We start from the raw sequence: 18,493 nt of genomic DNA on the forward strand, positions 1-18,493 counted from the left end.
TGATACCCCCAGACAAGTTTAGTTCCGTCCCATATCAAAAAAATCACCTTCCCTGGTATTGACATCTGCAGTTGTATTGGGCCCGGTGGTACTGTTAATTGGTCCAGTAGTGTTATTACTCCCTCCCCCCTCGTACATCTCGATAGAGATGAACGCTATAAACCAATATGTAACCAAGCCAAACATCATCATAAAAAACAATGTGATGCATACTGATAATCCACACTCATACGAATATCTACATCTTTCATATACTAATTCTCTCATTCTACTAATTCTATTCGTTGCAGGCTGCCCGTTAGATGCCATGGAAGCTCCTGTTTGAGATATAAAAGTGCATTAAGTGCATGCATGTAAACGTTTTGCTGGCACCATCTGTGCCAATACATTTGACGGGGAATGGAAGCGGGTGGGGGTGCGGGGGAGGGGTATTCACAGACAAGGGTATATACAAGTTATAATATTATTATTTCATTAATTATACATCACTCACCTAGATAAAAAAAAAAGAAATCCCACATACACACCCTTCCTTTTTTTTTTTTTTTTTTTTTTTTTTTGTAATATCCTTGTCAGGCATTATTTCATTCAATTCCAGTGCTGACATTATTCCATTCAGGTCCAGTGTTGACACACACACTCACGCAAGTCGATATTTAGACATACTACTCATTTGCATCGTTTGCTGTTGTCTGTGCCTCCTCGTCTATCTCCTCGTGTACATTGCTGTATGCTTTTCGTACGTCGGTTAAGTGCACCCAGTATCTCAAACCCTTCACCTTTACTGCCGTGGGCGTGCAAAATATTACTTCGTATGGGCCATGAAATCGTGGTGCATTCCACCGACGCACGAAGCTTCTGACATAAATTGAGTAGCCTGGCATTAACTGTAGCTGTTGCTCTGGCTCCGTGACAGATCCTGTTACATTTCCCTCTTCTCTAGTGAAGGGTGGGGAGAGTTGCTTCGATATTGCGCGCGCTGCCCTTGTTAATTTTCTTAGGTAGTCTGTGAACTCATCCCCCAATATTGCGGCGCTTCTGTGAGCATCTGAGTGTTCACGCAGTGGAGAGTGTGCTGTGTTCATTCGTCTCCCAGTCACGATCTCGTGTGGGGACAAGTGGTGGTCTTTACTTGGTTGATTTCTCAACTCAAATAGAGCCAGGGGTAGACAGTAAATCCAATTTTTCTTTAATGAGAAGCATAGTTTTGATAATCTGCCCTTTAACAGGCCGTTCATCTTTTCCACTACGCCATTACTTTGTGGATGATAAATCGAACATAATTTATGTTTTATACCCAATAACGTGGTAACTTCCTTGAAAAGTTCATTCACAAAGTGAGAGCCGTTGTCTGAGCGTATTACGTCACAAATTCCCCAGCGCGGGAACACTTCCCTTACTAGGAACTTGGCGGCGCTTTTGGCATCAGGTCGCGCACATGGTCCCGCTTCCACCCACCTCGAAAATGGGCACACCACCACGATCATGTACCGCGAGCCATTACACCTTTCCCCCATGTCTGCATAATCTATATGCAGTTCTCTGAAGGGGCCAATGGGTTTGGGAATTGTTCCCCGGAGTGTGCGTAATGTCATTCCTGAGTTGTATATTTGGCATGTTGTACATTCCATTGTCAATCTAGACACATGTTCCTGGAGACAGGGCACAAACCATTCTTCCTGTATCTCTGCTGCGATGTGCTGCTTGGTGTTGTGTGCGGGGAAGTGTAACTGTTGAAATGCAACTTCTAGTAACTGCAGTGGCATTACCACTTTCCCTGAGTTATTTTGCCGCCATAGTAGATCTGTCCCTGATTGGCTGCATCCCCGTTTCGTCCATGTTAGTTTTTCTTCTGCACTAGCTCCTTCCTGTAATTCTAGTATTTGTGATAAGGACATCATGTTATACCCTTCTGACAGTTCTTTGGTTGTTGTGTTCTTGATCATGAACTCACCGGTGTCGTATTTCTGAAAATAGGAAGCCTCCTTGGCGGCAGCGTCTGCTGCCGCGTTCCCTAAAGACACAGCGTCTGAGTTGGAGGTATGGGCCTGGCACTTCACTATTGCTACGGCAGTAGGGTTTTGTAGGGCCTCAATTAATTCTTTTAACAATTCTGCATGCTGCACTGGTGTTCCATCTGCCCTTCTGAAACCCCTACGGCCCCATCTTGCTAGACCTCCATGTACGGTCGTTGTCATGTAAGCTGAGTCTGTGTATATGGTAACTGCACAGCCCTTTGCTGCGTGTAGTGCTTCTATGAGCGCAACCAGTTCTGCCTGTGCAGAGTAATGCGACGGGAGGCGGTACTGTACTAATGTTTCAAACTCACCTTCCTCTAATCTCACTACCGCCATGCCAACGTGTTTTTCTCCCGTGTCCATATCAATTGATGCGGACCCATCCACAAAGTACACTTCCCCCTCGCTGAGAGCGTTTTCACACACCACTGTGCCCTCCCCTCCTTCTCCTGTGTGGGTTGCGCAATCGTGATTTTGCATGTCTTCTACTGTGCACGCTTCTGTAATGAATGTGGCGGGGTTCACTGTTTTACATCTCACTATGTGAATGTTGGCGCTGGACAATATAATCTCATATGCTGTTGCCCGCTGTGTGGTCAGTGTGCTTTTTGATCTTTCAAGTATTGCAAATAATGAGTGCTCCACAAACAATGTCACAGGGCATCCCATTACTATTGTGGCACTTTTTTTTTCAATCGCAAATGCGGCTGCTGCGAGCGATTGTTCGCACGCGAAATGACCCTGCATCACGGCATCTAAAGTACCACTATAGTAAGCTAGGGGCTTGTGTCCTAAGGATGTCTTTTGTGTCAGCACCGCTGTCATAAGTGTTCCTTTGCAATGGGAAAGTAGGTAAAATTCGTGTCCATAATCAGGGTTTGCTAGTACTGGAGCGCTTGAAATTAGCTCTTTTAGTGATTTGAACGATGTGCTCATTTCTTCTGACCATTTTATTTTTACATTCTCCTGTTGTGCTTCTTTGAGTGCTTGTAGGAGGGGCCTGGTGTATGCTGCATAGTCTAGTATCCATGCTCGGCAATAATTGCACATCCCCAAAAATTTCTGCATATCTTTCACTGTTGTGGGTTCTCCTACCGATCTTATTGCCTCTACCCTGTCGGGAATTATTCTTTTTCCATCTTTCGATATGAGCTGGCCCAGGTATAGGACCTCAGGCAGACAATACTGTAGCTTCTCCTTGTCTACCTTGTATCCTTTGTTGGCCAGTAAGGTCAGGAGCGTTGTTGAATCTTTTCTACACGTTTCTTTGTCTTGTGCACACACCAATAAATCGTCCACGTACTGAATAATCGTACTCTCTACTGATAGGTTCCCCAAGTCTTCATGCAATATGCGGTTGAATATGCTCGGGCTTTCACAGTATCCTTGTGGCAGTCTGCAGTGTTCATATCTTTTTCCCCCCAGTGTGAACGCTGTAAGGTATCTACTCTCTTCAGCCAGAGGTATTGAGAAAAATGCGTTTTTCAAGTCCACTACTGTAAAATGTGATGCTGTTTTTGGGATACTGCATAGTATGGATGCAGGGTTCGGGACTAGAGGGAACTCTTTTTGTATTATATCATTGAGGGGGCGTAAATCCTGTATCATCCGCCAAGATCCCCCCTTTGCTTTTTTGATTGGATAAATACATGTGTTACATGGGGAGTTTGAAGGCACTATTATTCCTTGTACTAATAGTGCATTTATCGTCTCTTTTATCCCTTCTTCAGCTTCACGGGACAATGGGTACTGTTTAACTCTTGGTAAGATAGCTCCTTGTTTTAGGTTTATTCTCACAGGTTGTACTCCATGCAACAGCCCTACATCATGTGGGCCTGTTGTCCATAAATTGTTTGGTACTAGCCTCATGTCGTCATCAAAAAATGACGGTGGTGTTCCTACCACTGCCATCAATTGGACGGTGATCTCTCTGGCTTGGATCAAAATGTCACAGGGCATCGCTATTTCCATTACTATCTCACCATCTACTTCTGTGTCTGAAAAGAGATCCTCATCTGTTACCTCGCGTAGGGCAAGGTTGGCGTTTGTACACAGTACGGTTCGCCACTCACATCCTTCTCTGTCCATTCCAATCACAGCGATCCGTTTCGTTGATACCTGCACAGCGTGCAAATCCAACGACACCACTGATCCTGGTGTTGCATTCGGACACACTATGGGGCGGAAGAGGAATTCTGCTGGAATCCTCCAATCCATGTTTTTTAGCTCTGGGACTATGAGGGCCAAAGTCTTTAGCCCTGCAATAAACATCTCTTCCTTTTGTGGCAGCCCTCGTATTTCCTGTGTGGTTGTGTAGGCTTGCACTACCAACATTGCACGCAAGGGACATATCCCGGGTGTAGAACACACTATTCCTCCTTCGGTAAATGATATGGTCATGTTAAGTTTACTCATAAGATCCCTCCCCAGCAAATTTATCGGGGATTGTTCATAATACAGTAAGGGTGCTTTTACGGTCTTGCCCCCTATGGTTACATCCAAAGCTTCTGTGTAAGGAACTTCAATTACAGCCCCAGAGAACCCCTGCGTCTCTAACTTCCTGTTAGATAACGGGAATCGGCCCTCTCTGACACATGATTTCTCCGCTCCCGAATCAACCATGAATATAAATTGCCTGTCTCCTATCTGCGCCCCCACCAATGGTTCCTCTGCTGCACTGTGGGTGGTAGATAGAACTGGACACGCAAGTGTTCTCTGTGGGCTGTCCTATGCGGGGTGTCTCATGGCCCCCCTTCATTAAATACGTTACCTGAGACCACTGACATGCCGTTATAAGGTGCTGGTGCGGGGGCCCCGTTAGCTGCTGTCGCGAAAGGATTGCCTGGTGTATATTGCATGCTGTCGTTGTTAGGCATGTTTTGTGGGTGGTTCTGTGTTCTATATTGGGGTCCCTGTTGCTGGCTCGTGTTACCCTGGCTTGGGTCTCTCAGTTGCTGTTGTCCCATCGGAAGGCCATATGGGCTTCACCTCCTGGAACCCGTTGTTTTGTCTACTTCTGCACTCCCTGGAGTAATGTCCCCATCGCCCACAGTTCCAGCAACTCCCCTGAGGGCCCCTGGGACCCTGCCATCCACTTCCTCCCATTCCTCCGTACCCCTGTGGTCCACCTCCTCTTCGGCTCCTGTACCCACCTCGTCCCCCTCGAGGGGTCCACTCTTGCCACTGCGGACCTCCACCCTGCTCTTGCTCGTTCCACTACCGCTGTCCTGTTCCCGCCCAATTAGTTGCCATCCTTCCTTGTATTGCTATCAGCCCCTCCTCCTCCTCTTCCCCCTCCCTGCTGTGTGGGAGCGCGGCTACTGCTGCTGCAACCTTCACTAACTTTGTCTGCACCAACTTCGCCTCGTCTGCCAATCTTTTCTGCGCCACCTCCTTCTCCCTTTCCTTGATTCGTTTACAATGGTGTACTATTATGCTCTGAATTTCCGGCCATCCCTTTGCTTCTATACCTGCTATTTTGTCAAGCGCCTTCTGCACTTCCTTTGGGAGCCCCCTTTTTATAATGAAGTAAAATAAAGATGTCGATTGATACCAGGGCGTGCCCGTTTCCGCTCTCCACATCTCTTGGACCCGAAAAATGTAATCCATAGCCTCCTCCCCGTCATTCATGGCACACTGCATCACGGACTGTAAGTCAGGTGTGTCTGGAAATGTTTCGCGTAAGGCGTCCCACACCCTAGCACGCACTGTGTTAAAGGAGGCCCCATCATGGCGGTCGCAATCTAATGTTACTCCCGGGAAACCGGCTTTAACCCATACTCTTTCAGCCTGGTCGCCCACCGCTGATACGAGCAGACTTTTCACATCTCCTACAGCTAGTGGTACCCCAGCTGTATGTTTTTCGAAGGCGTATATCCACTTACTAGCCCCTCCTGATAATGGGGGCAATAGCTTTAATAAATTAGCTTTATCCATCTGTGCCCATGGGATATAGTTAGGCCTTCCTCCTCCCCTATGTATCAACGGGAGCTGTAACTTTCCCTTCGTTGTTGCATCCGGACCCGTTTTGGCTGCTGATGTTCCCATTGATGCCATTTTCCCCACTCTGTTCCTTAGTCGTCCCGACCACTCATCATCTAGGGTTCTCATAGAACATGCACCTTCCTCCCCCTCGCTTCCCCCTCCTATTGCCATACTCAATCTGTCGCTTTCGTCTAGCTCTTCTCTAATATCACATAGTAATTCCTCTCTAAGTCCCCCAAGCCTTTCTTCGTTACCACCATCTTCCTCTCGGGTCCCTACTTCTATTATTCGCGTTGGTTCTTCCTCAATCCTAAACAGGATCTCGCCCTTCTTCCACCCCTCTTCGGGCCTTCTGCTTTCCTCCGATGCTCTAGATGTACGTCCAACTCTAGTTGTATCCAGTGCTGTCCGTTCGCATATGTTTTTTATCCTCGAGAGCTCATCTTTTGCTATCGACAGTCTTGATTCTAGATCATCTGTCAGTTTCTCTATGTCCACCCTTTGTGTACCCGCCTGGCCTCGCTCCCTTGTACTTTCATAAGGTGGGGGTGCAGTGGGCCGATGGGGTGTGGTAGTTGTCGGGGGAGGTACATACGTTGGATCACTGTATCCTTCTGCGGGTACAGGTTTCTTTAATATCGGGTATAAACTTATTACCTCTACTGGTGGTGTTACACCTGACAAGTCTTTGATATCTTTCTGTAACACCAGTGGATTGTCTGTAGTAGATGGGAGATCAGGATTTGGTGCTGGCGCTTTAGGCGGTGGTACCTCTTCGAATAACCGCCAAAGATCTAATATTTCCCTCCTATTCTGCAGTTGTTTCCCTCGGTACTTCAAGAAAATGCATGTCATCACCATATCTAGGACGCTTTTGTCAAATGACCCACCCTCTGGCCATATCTGGGGTAGCCCCTCTCCTTTCAGCTCGGTTACCCATTGATCGTGGTATTTCTTAATCCGCTCCGCGTGTCCTGGAAGGCTTTTACAAATATGTGATAATGGTGTTTCAGGCCCCATCTCTGTGTGCCCTCCTAGTGCTTATGTGTCTCTGTATGTCTGTAACTCCAATGTTACTGTAGTATCGATATTGTTTTTTCGTATTCTACTTCACATCCAGTGTTATGCTCGGTTGGGCTCTCCCTCCCTTAATTGCCTAATACAAAAACTGTCTGTACACAAATTCTACTTTGTTCTCTTCGGGGGACACATACAAGAGCAATCCATCATTTATTTTGACACTATCACCCCGGAAATCAAAAGGTACCCACTCACGTCACTGTCTCAGCGTTGCTTCAAAAGAGTTTTTATCCGGTCACACTTACCATGACCATTTGACAATTATACATTTATAGCCGTTTTACACATTCGCAACATCAAAGTCGTCCCTTGACACATACGAGGTGCACACACCTCTTGGTAACACTCCGCACACCATTCACGCTCCCTCCCTTTCCTCCCTAGCCGGCTGTCCCTCTCTATCTTTCTTAGCGCATATGCATATATTTATAGGTTTTAACCTTCTCCCCCCCCTCTAGTAGGACCCTTGTTCTCTTACTTTTCTCCCAAGTTTGTGCTAATTCCGTTTTTATTCTCCCCCTACCCCTAAAGAAAAAAAGAAAAAGAAGTAGTAGCGATCACTAATATATTCTCAGTGCCCCCTTTTGCTGAACACTTTTATCTTGTATTTCACTTCGTCATATATTCCCAGCACTAGTCAATATAGCACTATGCGGCGCCGCCTTCCACCCCCTTTCGGAGCTAGGTTCCCGTCACTTCTATCTCTTTATTCACCTCGTAATCCTAATGGCCATATGCAAAGAAAAAGAAAGGAAATTTTAGAGTAATCCTTAGTATATCTTCGTACCCCCTTCTCGTTCCCTGTCCTACCCTTCTCTCCCCGCTCCCTTTACAATCGCTCACACTCAGTACTCACGTGCCCGTCTTGAACCGATAGTCTCCGAAACTGGGTCCGTCCAGGCAGTGTCGCCGTTAACTCAACAGTCGGCCCCGGCTCCGGCGAGCGGCACTCAAAGGGGATTTTTTTCCAATCGGGATCCCGTACCCTTTCTCATTGAGTGCGCACTTCTTAGTGTACCGGTCGCCGTTGGCGGGCAGCCTCCCGGAGCCGGCTCACCGTGCGTATCCCTTTTCGACCGGAGATTCTCGTGCCAAAAGGGGACGGTTATAATGGGTTTAGGAAGAAATAAAATCACGCTATCGGGGTCACCACTGAAGGCAAGCGTCCCCAAACAGCACGATCCTCCCCGCAATGAGAGACAATGAAGGACTCTCCCAAAATGGGAATAAGACCAAGACAGAGTGCGGGTGAGCGTAAATGGGAGTTTATCAATCAGAATAGGGCATGCAAAGAACTCTGCAAACTCCGAGAGCGCTCTGTCTGACAATAGCAAAGACAGGCGTATATATTTACAAAAAACGTCATAAGAACCTACACACTATAGGGGGCACAAATTCATGGGGATTGGGTGGCGACGACTAACTATAGGTGCTGCTGTGATGTGGTTGGCTTTGGCTGGAAGACGTCATTGGGCAGCCTCGTGGGTTGGGCTGGGCCTGGCCGGGTGGCGGAGTTCATCCAGGCGGTGTTGTGGGGCCATCGTGGCCAGTGGCAGAGATGAATGTCTCTTCCTAACTTATTAGCCCTATGCCATGCACACCGCAGTCATTCGAGCATTTTTAGCATTATCTTCTTCAGTAAATCTTACAATAGGTTATACAACAGGTTAATGCAACACAGGAGGAATGCACCTTGTGAGGGGACTGGAGGCAATACGTCAGGGCATGGTTACCAGTGTCCTGTTGACCGGGGCCATAGGTGGGGGGGGGCTAAGCTTCAGGGCCTGGCACGGGCGGTACATGTCTTTCTGCCTTGTTAGAAGTTGTTATGGATGTTCCGCTGTGTTTTGTCAAAGTGTTAGGTGTCTTTACTGCACAGGGCCATAAGTCTGAGGTGGTCCGGTGGGTTTGTGAGGTTTACGAGGGGGCGCGTACGTTCAGGCAGAGGTTTACTGCTGTGCTGTAAATAATGCAGGTGGCGGGTGGTGGCCTTGGGTGCTACAGAGGGGGTTACAAATCTTTGAAGCGGCTCCAGTCTGGTTGGGGGAGGTAAAGCAGCGCGGCGCGGTCTCTGCTCTCATGCCTTTGGCGGCTCTCACAGGGTGGGAGGGGGAATGGCCTTGCAAGTGTTTCACAAAGGTATCTCCCTCGTGTGTTGCTGAGTTAGGTAAAAACATCAAACATTTGAACATTCTATAATACTTATTCAAATCCTTTTAGAACATGCATTTCAACTTTGCTGGATGTGTCTCGATTATACCCAGTCTGTACACCGTATTCGTACACTATGTTTTAACAACTACAGTATTTAATTATATGCACATATACTTGCAGTAAGTGAGGTAGTAGTCGGGTTGGTGGAATACATAGGAAATGACTCGCCACTGTACGTTACGGTGGTACATAAGAAGCTTAGACATACACGCATAACAAGTGCATTTCTTGCGCATCCTTCACATGAGTTCCACAGTCTGGTTACATTCGTTTCCTCGTGTATTCTAGCAGCATTAGTTCAGTTATGGCGCGAGCCCATGGGGTGTAAGTATCTCAGTAGTACACGTAACAAATAGCTTCCTGGTGCGTTCCTTTATTATTTGCAACCAACTGCAATGGTATATGCTCATCATTGCTTATACCATTGGGGCATGATCTCTTTTAATCATACATCTTACGGGCTTTTATAATATCAGGGATTTTATGAGAGGAAAGCATCCTTTGCAAGTATTCTACACATTGATATGCGAGGATTGTCAGGCCTGTGACGACCATTTTACTGTTCATTTTCATTTTGCCTAGGCCTGCTGGCCGGGTCATGCTGGGAGCGATGATACGATACACTGCGGGAGGTGAACTGTTACAATGTTAGTGTATTACACTAGCTCATATCCTTCTGGTTCGTGGGAACGGGCTCGCAGCGGATCTACCAGGGTGCTGCGGCAACAAGGATGACTGAAACCCTCCGAGGGTGGGGGCCGCGCTACAGTGCGCTGAGCTCACACCATTTTTACCAGACAAAATGGTGTCTAGGCCTAGCTGAATTTTAATACGTGTGGGCAATTAATACGTGCGGGCAATGTCTCCAGTGGGTGAGCCCTCCACCACCTGGGCCCGGGTGGCATGAGGAGACGCCCAAGAGAGCCATAGTCCTTACCTGGGGAGAAAGTGCAGGCGAGGGGGGTCGTCTTGGACCAGTCCTCCCCTACAAGGGCCATAGGTGTTATCCGTTCCTACCCACCCCTGCAAGTTCTGGGCCTTGGTGTGCTGCTGCTCATCCTGATTGCCCCCCACTAGCCTTCGAGAACCTGGTTTTTAGATCTGCTGCAGTTGTGCTCCCAAGGTCCCGTCCACCTCCCTATCTCCAGCAGGGGCTTCCTGACGCAGCAGAGCGGGGCAGTGAAGCATCGGATCCGTCCAAGCTGGCCCTGTCGGCTTGGTTCCCGACAAGCTGAGGCTTCAGCATGCTAAATTTTCGGATGACAACTGGGACATCATTCGGCCACAAGGCCCTCTACTCGGTCCCAGCATAAGAGCAAATGGAGTACGTTCTGCCATTGGGCTCATGCCAATGGGCAGAACCCTGTCACCTGTCCTGGATGACGTACTGGCTTTTGCAGCACTGCTGGCCCGTTTCGGAGTTCAGGTTTAAGCTTGCCACACTTAATTGGCAGCCATTGGGGCTTACAAGAATTCCCTGAGCATGTTTTCGGCTGAGGCAACCTGGCAGTTGAGGCCCACCTTAAGGGGTTGCCTAGGCTGTTTCTCCGGTGCATAGGCCGCCTCCGATCTGGGACCTCCATTTGGTCCTTGCATCATTGCAGCACAGACCTTTCGAGCTGATGGCCTCTGTGTACATCCGGCTGGTTACAACTCTAGAGGTGCGGCATTGGATTAGGGCAACATGTCTACATATAGAATTACATACAGGTTAAGATCTCATTGGCTGCTCCTTATCTTTGACACGCCCTGAGCTACTTCTACGTATGTAGCACACTGATTAAAGCAACGAATATGGCAGCAGAACAATACTTGCAACATTGTTTGAGAAAGTGCATGTCAGGCTTTTCTGATTTGTTCGCAACCCAAATCCAACCTTGGACGTTCAGCTTGCTAGCAGCACGTACATAGAAACTAAACCCAGGTGCTTGGAGATACGCCAGTTCTCCCCTTGTTTTCCCAATTAGTCTACCCCCTCATCGGTAGGCCTCATGCCAATGTCCTCTGTTTGAACATTGACCTTGCCAGTCTGCACTGTCTCGGAACATTCAAGGGAGTGTAGGCACACCATTATCTTCGCTTCAAGCCTAATGAATAGCCCTCGTTTGCGAGCGCTTGGTCATGTTACAAGACCACATTTGTCCATTTTTTCCATGTATTCAACACCATTTGATTCAATTATACTGGGTGCAGATGCTTCTTTTGGCCTTTAGAGACTTGCTCACTCTATCCCATATAAACTTTGTGCACTTTTAATTGTCCAATACTTGGCATCCGTAAATGTTATTGTTCCTTCTAATTTTGGAAAATGTCCTTCGCGCATGGTCTACTCATTATTGGACTTGTTCGTACTTTGCCTTCATTTCTCGAAATAGCATCCTTGGTTGTAGGCCAATGTACTCCTCTATTTTGCAAGGGAAAAACAACTTCATCTTCTTTTCACTTTGAGATCCTGGGCTCGTATTTTGAGGTAACTGGGCTGATTGACATGAGCCGTCCATCTTCGAATGGTCATCCTACACGTTGAATATATATCTCACAAGCAAGGTTCTATATGTTCATTCTACGTTGTGTTTCAGCATTTTTACAGTTATTGACCAGTGAATATCTTTTTTTCTTTTTGTGATTAATGGATCATTGAAAACATGTTTCTTTTAATTCTTCAGTCATGTTTTCTTGAGTATTTTCATATTGTTTCAGCATAGGTTCTTATATCTTCTTTATGACTTTCTTTAGCTGTCGTCAGACTTTGTTTTAATGAACATCCATTCTGTTCATGGCTGCATTTCGACAACTTGGCAATGAGCATCCTTCTTAATGTTCCTCCATTAAGTCAGCTTGCGGTCACACTCTAAATGGTTGCCAGAGTGCATATAGTGTCTCATATACTCGACGTGGTACAGGAATATTGCAAGGCTTCATGCATGGGTTCTCAATGGTGGTTCTTCGTCTGTCATTCCAATTGGACGGTACTACCTGGGTGGAGACCAGGGAAAAGGTGTCCTCCTGCTCCTCTGCAACTTCGCTGCACATTTTTGCAAAACATTACTGTTTGTATGCCTTATCACTGCAAGATGCTCCTTTTCGGTGAGAATCGCTTCAGAATGTTCTAGTGTGTGTTGGAATGTTGCTTCGTCCCTCCTCCCAAGTTACGTACTATTATAATAGGTTTTTTTATAGCACTTTAATCTAAAGCACTTTACATGGGACATATTTACGTAACAGTCTTAGATATGGAATGTTGGAGGAAGGAATCTATTCGTAGAGCAAATTACTCCCCTTTGATAATGTTCTTTCTGATGCAATTCCTATAGAAAAGGGTGAAGGTTGGGCACAACCAAGTTTTAGAATTGTATTAAATGTAAACTAGTTCTTTATATGAAATTAGTCCGTTTCTGGAGCAAACGGGTACAATAAAATAGTTAGAACAAGGACAAAACTATGCCAAAACAAAAGGGATCAGGGGGAAAAAAAACCTGGTCCGACCTATTGCTCACAGTGCGTGGGTACTTAAACCATCATAATATTTGGGGTACTCTGGTGCATTCCTTATTTCAACAACCTATTCCTTTACAGGCTACTATGGGTAAAACTCAGTGGGTATTAATTCCATCTTTAAAAGATGCAGTGCAGAAGCCAATGCATTTTGGAGTGTTATGATTTCTGATGAATTTCCTCCCACAGAATTTCTAAGATGAGGAATATGGGGGAGGATGACTGAAGGAAAGTAATTTGTTCATCCAGGCGTTCAACTGTTTTGGCAAGCCCGAAACGCTATTCAATATTTTAAAAAATGCTCAAGTTACCGATTCTCATTTTGTCGCGAAGCGTCTGAGCCCACATTAGTGGTTGCTGATTAAATGCAATTGATTTATAATATGGGAAGCTGAGGGTCTTTAAGAAAGTGAAAGGTGTGGAAGCAAGACTTCTAAAATTAACATTGTGTACCTTAGGTCTCCAGTTAATGTGGTACTGGATCCTCTGCTTTGGAGGGTTCAGATTTTGGTTATCTGCAGCAAGAACATGCTATTGGTAAATTGTATTTAATTATTCTGCCGTTATAGACTACATTATTCTTATTTAGTGTTTAATTTTCGAAATAGGAAGAATTGTACTTACAACGGGTATCTGAACTGGATGAAATTACAAATGAAAGAGACAACTTTCGGAGAGCTTATGAGGATCTTCGAAAACAAAGGCTTAATGAATTCATGGCTGGTTTTAATGTTATAACAAATAAACTGAAGGAAAACTACCAAATGTTAACTCTCGGAGGAGATGCTGAACTGGAGCTGGTGGACAGTCTTGACCCATTTTCTGAAGGAATCATGTTCAGGTACCTATTCATTTGTTTTTATTGAAGTATTGGTGTCAAGGCACCATATTAAGTAACTTGTATAAAATGCAATATGCAAAGATGCTATAAAGTATTCTGTGTAGAGGTGTTTGGAACAAAGGGACTATTATTTAATGTTCTTCAATTAATCACACAGTATAATCTTCAGACATTCAACCAACATATGTTAATCGATGCATTGAAGTTTTGTAGGGCAGAATGTGGCTTATCCATCAACTTGTGTGGTAGTAGCTGGGATCTTCAGATTGACCATTCAAATCAACAGATCATGAAGCTTTTGTTTAATCGACTGCAGCTGTCGTTTTGTCCCAGTGGTCTGAGAGGAGTGGAGAGTTTGTTGCAAAACGATATCGGAACTTAACTTTTTTTTAATGCTGGATAGAATCTTGCAGGGGTAGTGGGGGTCTGTCTGCAGTGTTATGATTTGATAAGTCATTTATGCCTCCTGAGATCAAGGATTCGGCCATAGGGTCCTGGAATACTCGCAGCATCTCCCATCTTTTTAGAAACCCCACTAAAATTGCAGTCTTGGCTCTTAGAAAAACGTTTTCTAGCCAGCTTCACCCTCTATTTAAACAATGCAAAAAAGGAAAGCAGGGAAGACCCTCGTCTGGACTTTTCACAATGATAACAAATGGCCTGGGTCGTCTTGTGATCACAACTATCTATCCAAACCCTTGCATCCAAATTGTGATAATTCAAATAGATCCAAGGCCAAAAAAATCAGATCTGCTAATCTTCAATTTATATTGGAATACAGAGACTGAATAAGGCTTGTCCTTCGTAAACTTAGTTGTGGAATGGGTGGATAAAATGTACAGCACCAATATAGACTCTATGCTGATAATCTGCTGTGATCTTGCCTGCCACCGAGGACGGAAATCGGATCAAGTGACAAGACCACGCAATAGAAACCAACATAAGGGAGAAAGTAAGAGCAATAATTATAAGGACTAAAACCTAAATATCTAGGAAGAGAGTTGATGGTATTGAGGCCCCAGTAGGCCTTGTGGACAATGCACAGGGTCTTGAACTTAATCCTCGCAGCGACAGGGAGCCAATGCAGAGATTTCAGTCCTGGGGAGATATGATCCCTGGGCTTGAGGCCAAGGACAAGTCTTGCAGTACTGTTCTGGATGAGTTGCAGAGGGTGGAGAGTAGAAGCAGGCAGATTTAAAAAGAGGCTATTAAACTAGTCCAGCCTAGAGAGAACCAGAGCTCTGGAGATGGTGAGCTTCTGGGAGAAGGAGAGGAAAGGAAGAATACCTCAGACGAGGTGCAGCTGATAGTGTGATTTCTTTGGCAATCATTAGTCATGAGGTGGGCCTGACATCTCTACACACCAGTGTGACATGGAATGCCCTATCCCTCTTTCGGAAAACTAATCCGGCAAATGCCCTCTTCAGGTTGAAGTGATCTAAACAAGAGAGACAAATATGAATGAAAGGGTTCTAAAAATGTGGTCAAATCAGTGCTGCATCAACTTACTGAACCTAGGAGTGATTGCTGAAACTTTAAGTAACCACCCAATGCATGCCAAACTCCTGTGGGCTGACGACTAGCGAGAAACTGAGCAACAGAGGTCCAATTAGATTCTTTACTCGCTGTCAAGAAATGCATTTGAGGCACCAATCACCACCCCACAGTACCTAAGGACATTTCCTAACAGAAAACAGTGGGATCTCTTAAGGTTTCGGTTGAAAATATTGCATATGAAAGCCATATTAAAGAGATGGCCACTATGCGGATTGTGACAAATACTGCTATTGTAATACCTTAACCAAATCCCTGCAAGATCTAATTCTTTTCTGTCCTGAGAGGCTTGAGAACAATAAATCTCTACAAGCTAACGAACGAGAGGCACAGGCTGGACACAGCTAGCTGGTGGGAAACACTTTACGGGGGGGGGGGAGCCTCCATAGAAAAAACTGTTCTAAACACGGATGAGGACTCTATTTTATTCTGCAATGATAGCAAAGGACTAGACACAGGAATGTGGCTAAAAAGTTTGCAATAAACTAAAAATTTCAATAAATAAAATAACATGCCTGTACACTAGTGTTTCTAGGAATGACCAGGCAAGGGAGGACACGACAAACTATCTTACTAGGCCTTGTGTCATTCAGATCGTGCATGAAAGAAAAGTGCAAGAGGAAAGATCCTGGTACCCAGTGAGACTCTGGGGGTAGCCAAGCAACCAGTCAGTACAGCAGACAGGTAGGTCCGCAGGGGAGGGAGAGCAAACAGAAGAGAAGAGGAAAGTGTTTAGCTTCTTCCCGAACCTGTGGTCCGGCTCAGGTTTGAGAGGTGCAGGGAGGTTATTCCAGAGGGCGGCACCTGCAGAGGAGAGATATACCCCCACTCTCTGCCTGGAGAAGCGTCTAACCCTTGGAGAGTTGGAGGTAGCTGAGCGACAGGCTTGAGGGAAGGTGTTTTGAAAGAGCGTTGGATGTAGCGCCGGCCCCGGAAAGCCTTGTGGTCAATCCAAAGGGTCTTGTACTTGTTCCTTGCTACCGGGAGCCAGAGGAGAGATTTCAGGACTGGAGAGATACGGTCCCTGGGCATGAGGCCAAGGATAAGTCTTGCCGTCCTGTTCTCGATTAGTTCCAGATCGCAGAGAGTAGAGGTAGGCAGATTGAAAAAGAGGCTGTTGCATTAGTTCAGCCTGGGGGGGAACCAGGGCTCTTGAGACGGTGAGCTTCTGGGGGATAGTAAGAAAGGGAAGAGTCCCTTTGAGGAGGTGCAGCTGGTAGTGGACTGCTTGGCGACGACAGAGATGCAAGGAGAGAAAGAGAGCATGGAGTCGAAGATGGCACCATGATTTTTTGCCTCAAAGGAAGAGGGCCCAAGGCAGGTAGTCCGAGAGAGGGAAGGCAATGGTCCCAATGAGAAGGATCTCCATCTTAATGGCATTAAGGAAGAGATTGTTGGTGGTGCACCAATCCTTAATCGCGGATAGACAGTCAGGAATGAGCGAGAGAGGAGGCTGAGGGGAGCCTGAAGGAAAACTGAGTGTCATCCACATAACACTGAAAGTTTGAGAAGGTAGAGATCAGGTGGGCCACAGGGGCCAAGTAGAGATTGAAAAACCAGGGTGAGGGAGTAGAGCCCTAGTGAATACCGCAGGTAGAGAGAGAGGTGGCAGAGAGAAAGGGACCAAGTTGGACCTGGGAGGGGCGGTCCAAGAGGAAAGACGATCAACTATTCCAGGGCCTGATCCGTGATGCCCAGGTTCTCAAGGATTCGATGGATCAGGATGGCGCGTTAAACCGTGTCGAAAGCAGAGGAAAGATCAAGGAGGAGGATGAGGACAGAAGGAATGCTGGATTCAGGATTAGAGAGCAGATCTTCACAGGTGTTCAGGAGAGCAGTTTCCTTGCCTCTGGCAGCTCTGAAGCCAGACTGATCGTCATGGAGACAACCAACAGATTCAGTGTGGAGAGGAAGCTGGGAGATGGCCAGCTTTTCCAAGAGTTTGACCAGGAAAGAGGTGATGGAGATTGGGCAATAGTTTGCTGGCCAGGTAGGATCGGCAGACCGCTTCTTGAGGTGCTGCCTAAAGGAGTGCTTAAGGGGAGAGGGGAAAGTTCCAGTGGTGAGTGATTACAGAAATCGGCCAAGACTGGAGCGAAGGTGTCAATATGGTCCTTGATGGTTCTGGAGGAGCAGGGGAGCACCTGTTCGGATGACACTTTCATAGTTTGGACTTGTCTAGACACCTCATCAGGTGTTGTCAGAGAGGAGAGCAAGAGAGATGGCCAAAGCGGTGTGGGGGGCCGAGGAAAAGGACATAGAAGACAGGATGTCCTGTGTTTTTAAAGAAGTGAGAAGGCCAGAGCTATACAGAGAGCCTGAGAGGGAACAGGAGAGAGAGACTGTAACAGGATTGTCCAGCTCCTTGCAGATTTTAAAGAATTTGGTCGTGTTTGAGGCTGCAGACACGTGGGCTTGAATGTGTGCCCTCTTCTTGGTCAGGATAAGTCTGTATTGCCTTTGGAGTAGGTGGCAGGCCAGTTTGTCAGAGGATGCGCCTGAAGCCCTCCACTTCCAGGAGTAGGAGGAGCAGAGAAAGTAGAGGCAAAGGCATCCACTGACGCATGCTTCATGGGCCGAATGACCGAGAAAGTGGGTGACAGTGCTGCGGGGCCTTTGCCTGAGGGATAGAGATTCAGATGAAAATAGTGGTCAGTCCAAGAGAGGAGTGGTGAGAGGGTTAGAGAGGGGGATGTATGAGTTGATGAGAACATCCAAAGAATGTCGGGCAAAGTGTTGGGCCAGAGGGCAGAATGGAAAGGGAGTGTTGCAGAGTTTGCGGAAAAGCTCAGAGGTTTTAGAAGCATCCAGGTGGATGCTGAGATCTCGGAGGACAAGAAGTAGAGGCAAGGAGAGAAGGAGTGGTTGGCCCATTCAGAGAGAAAGAGGGCGACCTGACCAGGTGGCCTGTAGATGGTGGCCACAGTTGGAGAGAGGCCAGGAGAGATTGAGAGCCTGCAGACCAAGTATTCAACGGAGTAGGCCTGGATAGGGACGACAGAAGCAGGAGCTCACTCTGGAAACATCAAGGCTTCTCCACCTCCAGGACCGTTTGTTTGGAGAGGATCGTGTAGCCCACAGGGAGGAGTGTGTCAAAACTTGTGACAGAACAGGTCGTAAACCATGTCTCTGTGAGAGAAAGGACATCTAGGTCGAGTTCTCCGAGGAGGGGACAAATGTCTGAGGAAAGGGAATAGCTCTGCAACATGTCTCGTTTTCGAGGGGATTGTGTCCTCCGACGTATTCCACATCTATGACAGTAATGACCACAGCTGTGCTGCCTCGGAAATTTTTTATGTGTCGGTTA

General features: G+C 46.6%; 1 protein-coding gene across 1 annotated transcript in view; it reads left to right on the forward strand.

Moving 5' to 3' along the window:
* The window catches only part of SMC4 (structural maintenance of chromosomes 4), a 1,048,897-nt gene that overhangs the window by 910,238 nt on the left and 120,166 nt on the right, over window positions 1–18,493 (forward strand). The window contains exon 22 of the mRNA XM_069618465.1: window positions 13,400–13,632. Coding sequence (XP_069474566.1) covers window positions 13,400–13,632 — 233 coding nt within the window. The remainder of the gene's footprint in view (window positions 1–13,399; window positions 13,633–18,493) is intronic.

Source organism: Ambystoma mexicanum, chromosome 10 (assembly GCF_040938575.1).
Source record: "Ambystoma mexicanum isolate Mex_15411 chromosome 10, UKY_AmexF1_1, whole genome shotgun sequence".
NCBI lineage: Eukaryota > Metazoa > Chordata > Amphibia > Caudata > Ambystomatidae > Ambystoma > Ambystoma mexicanum.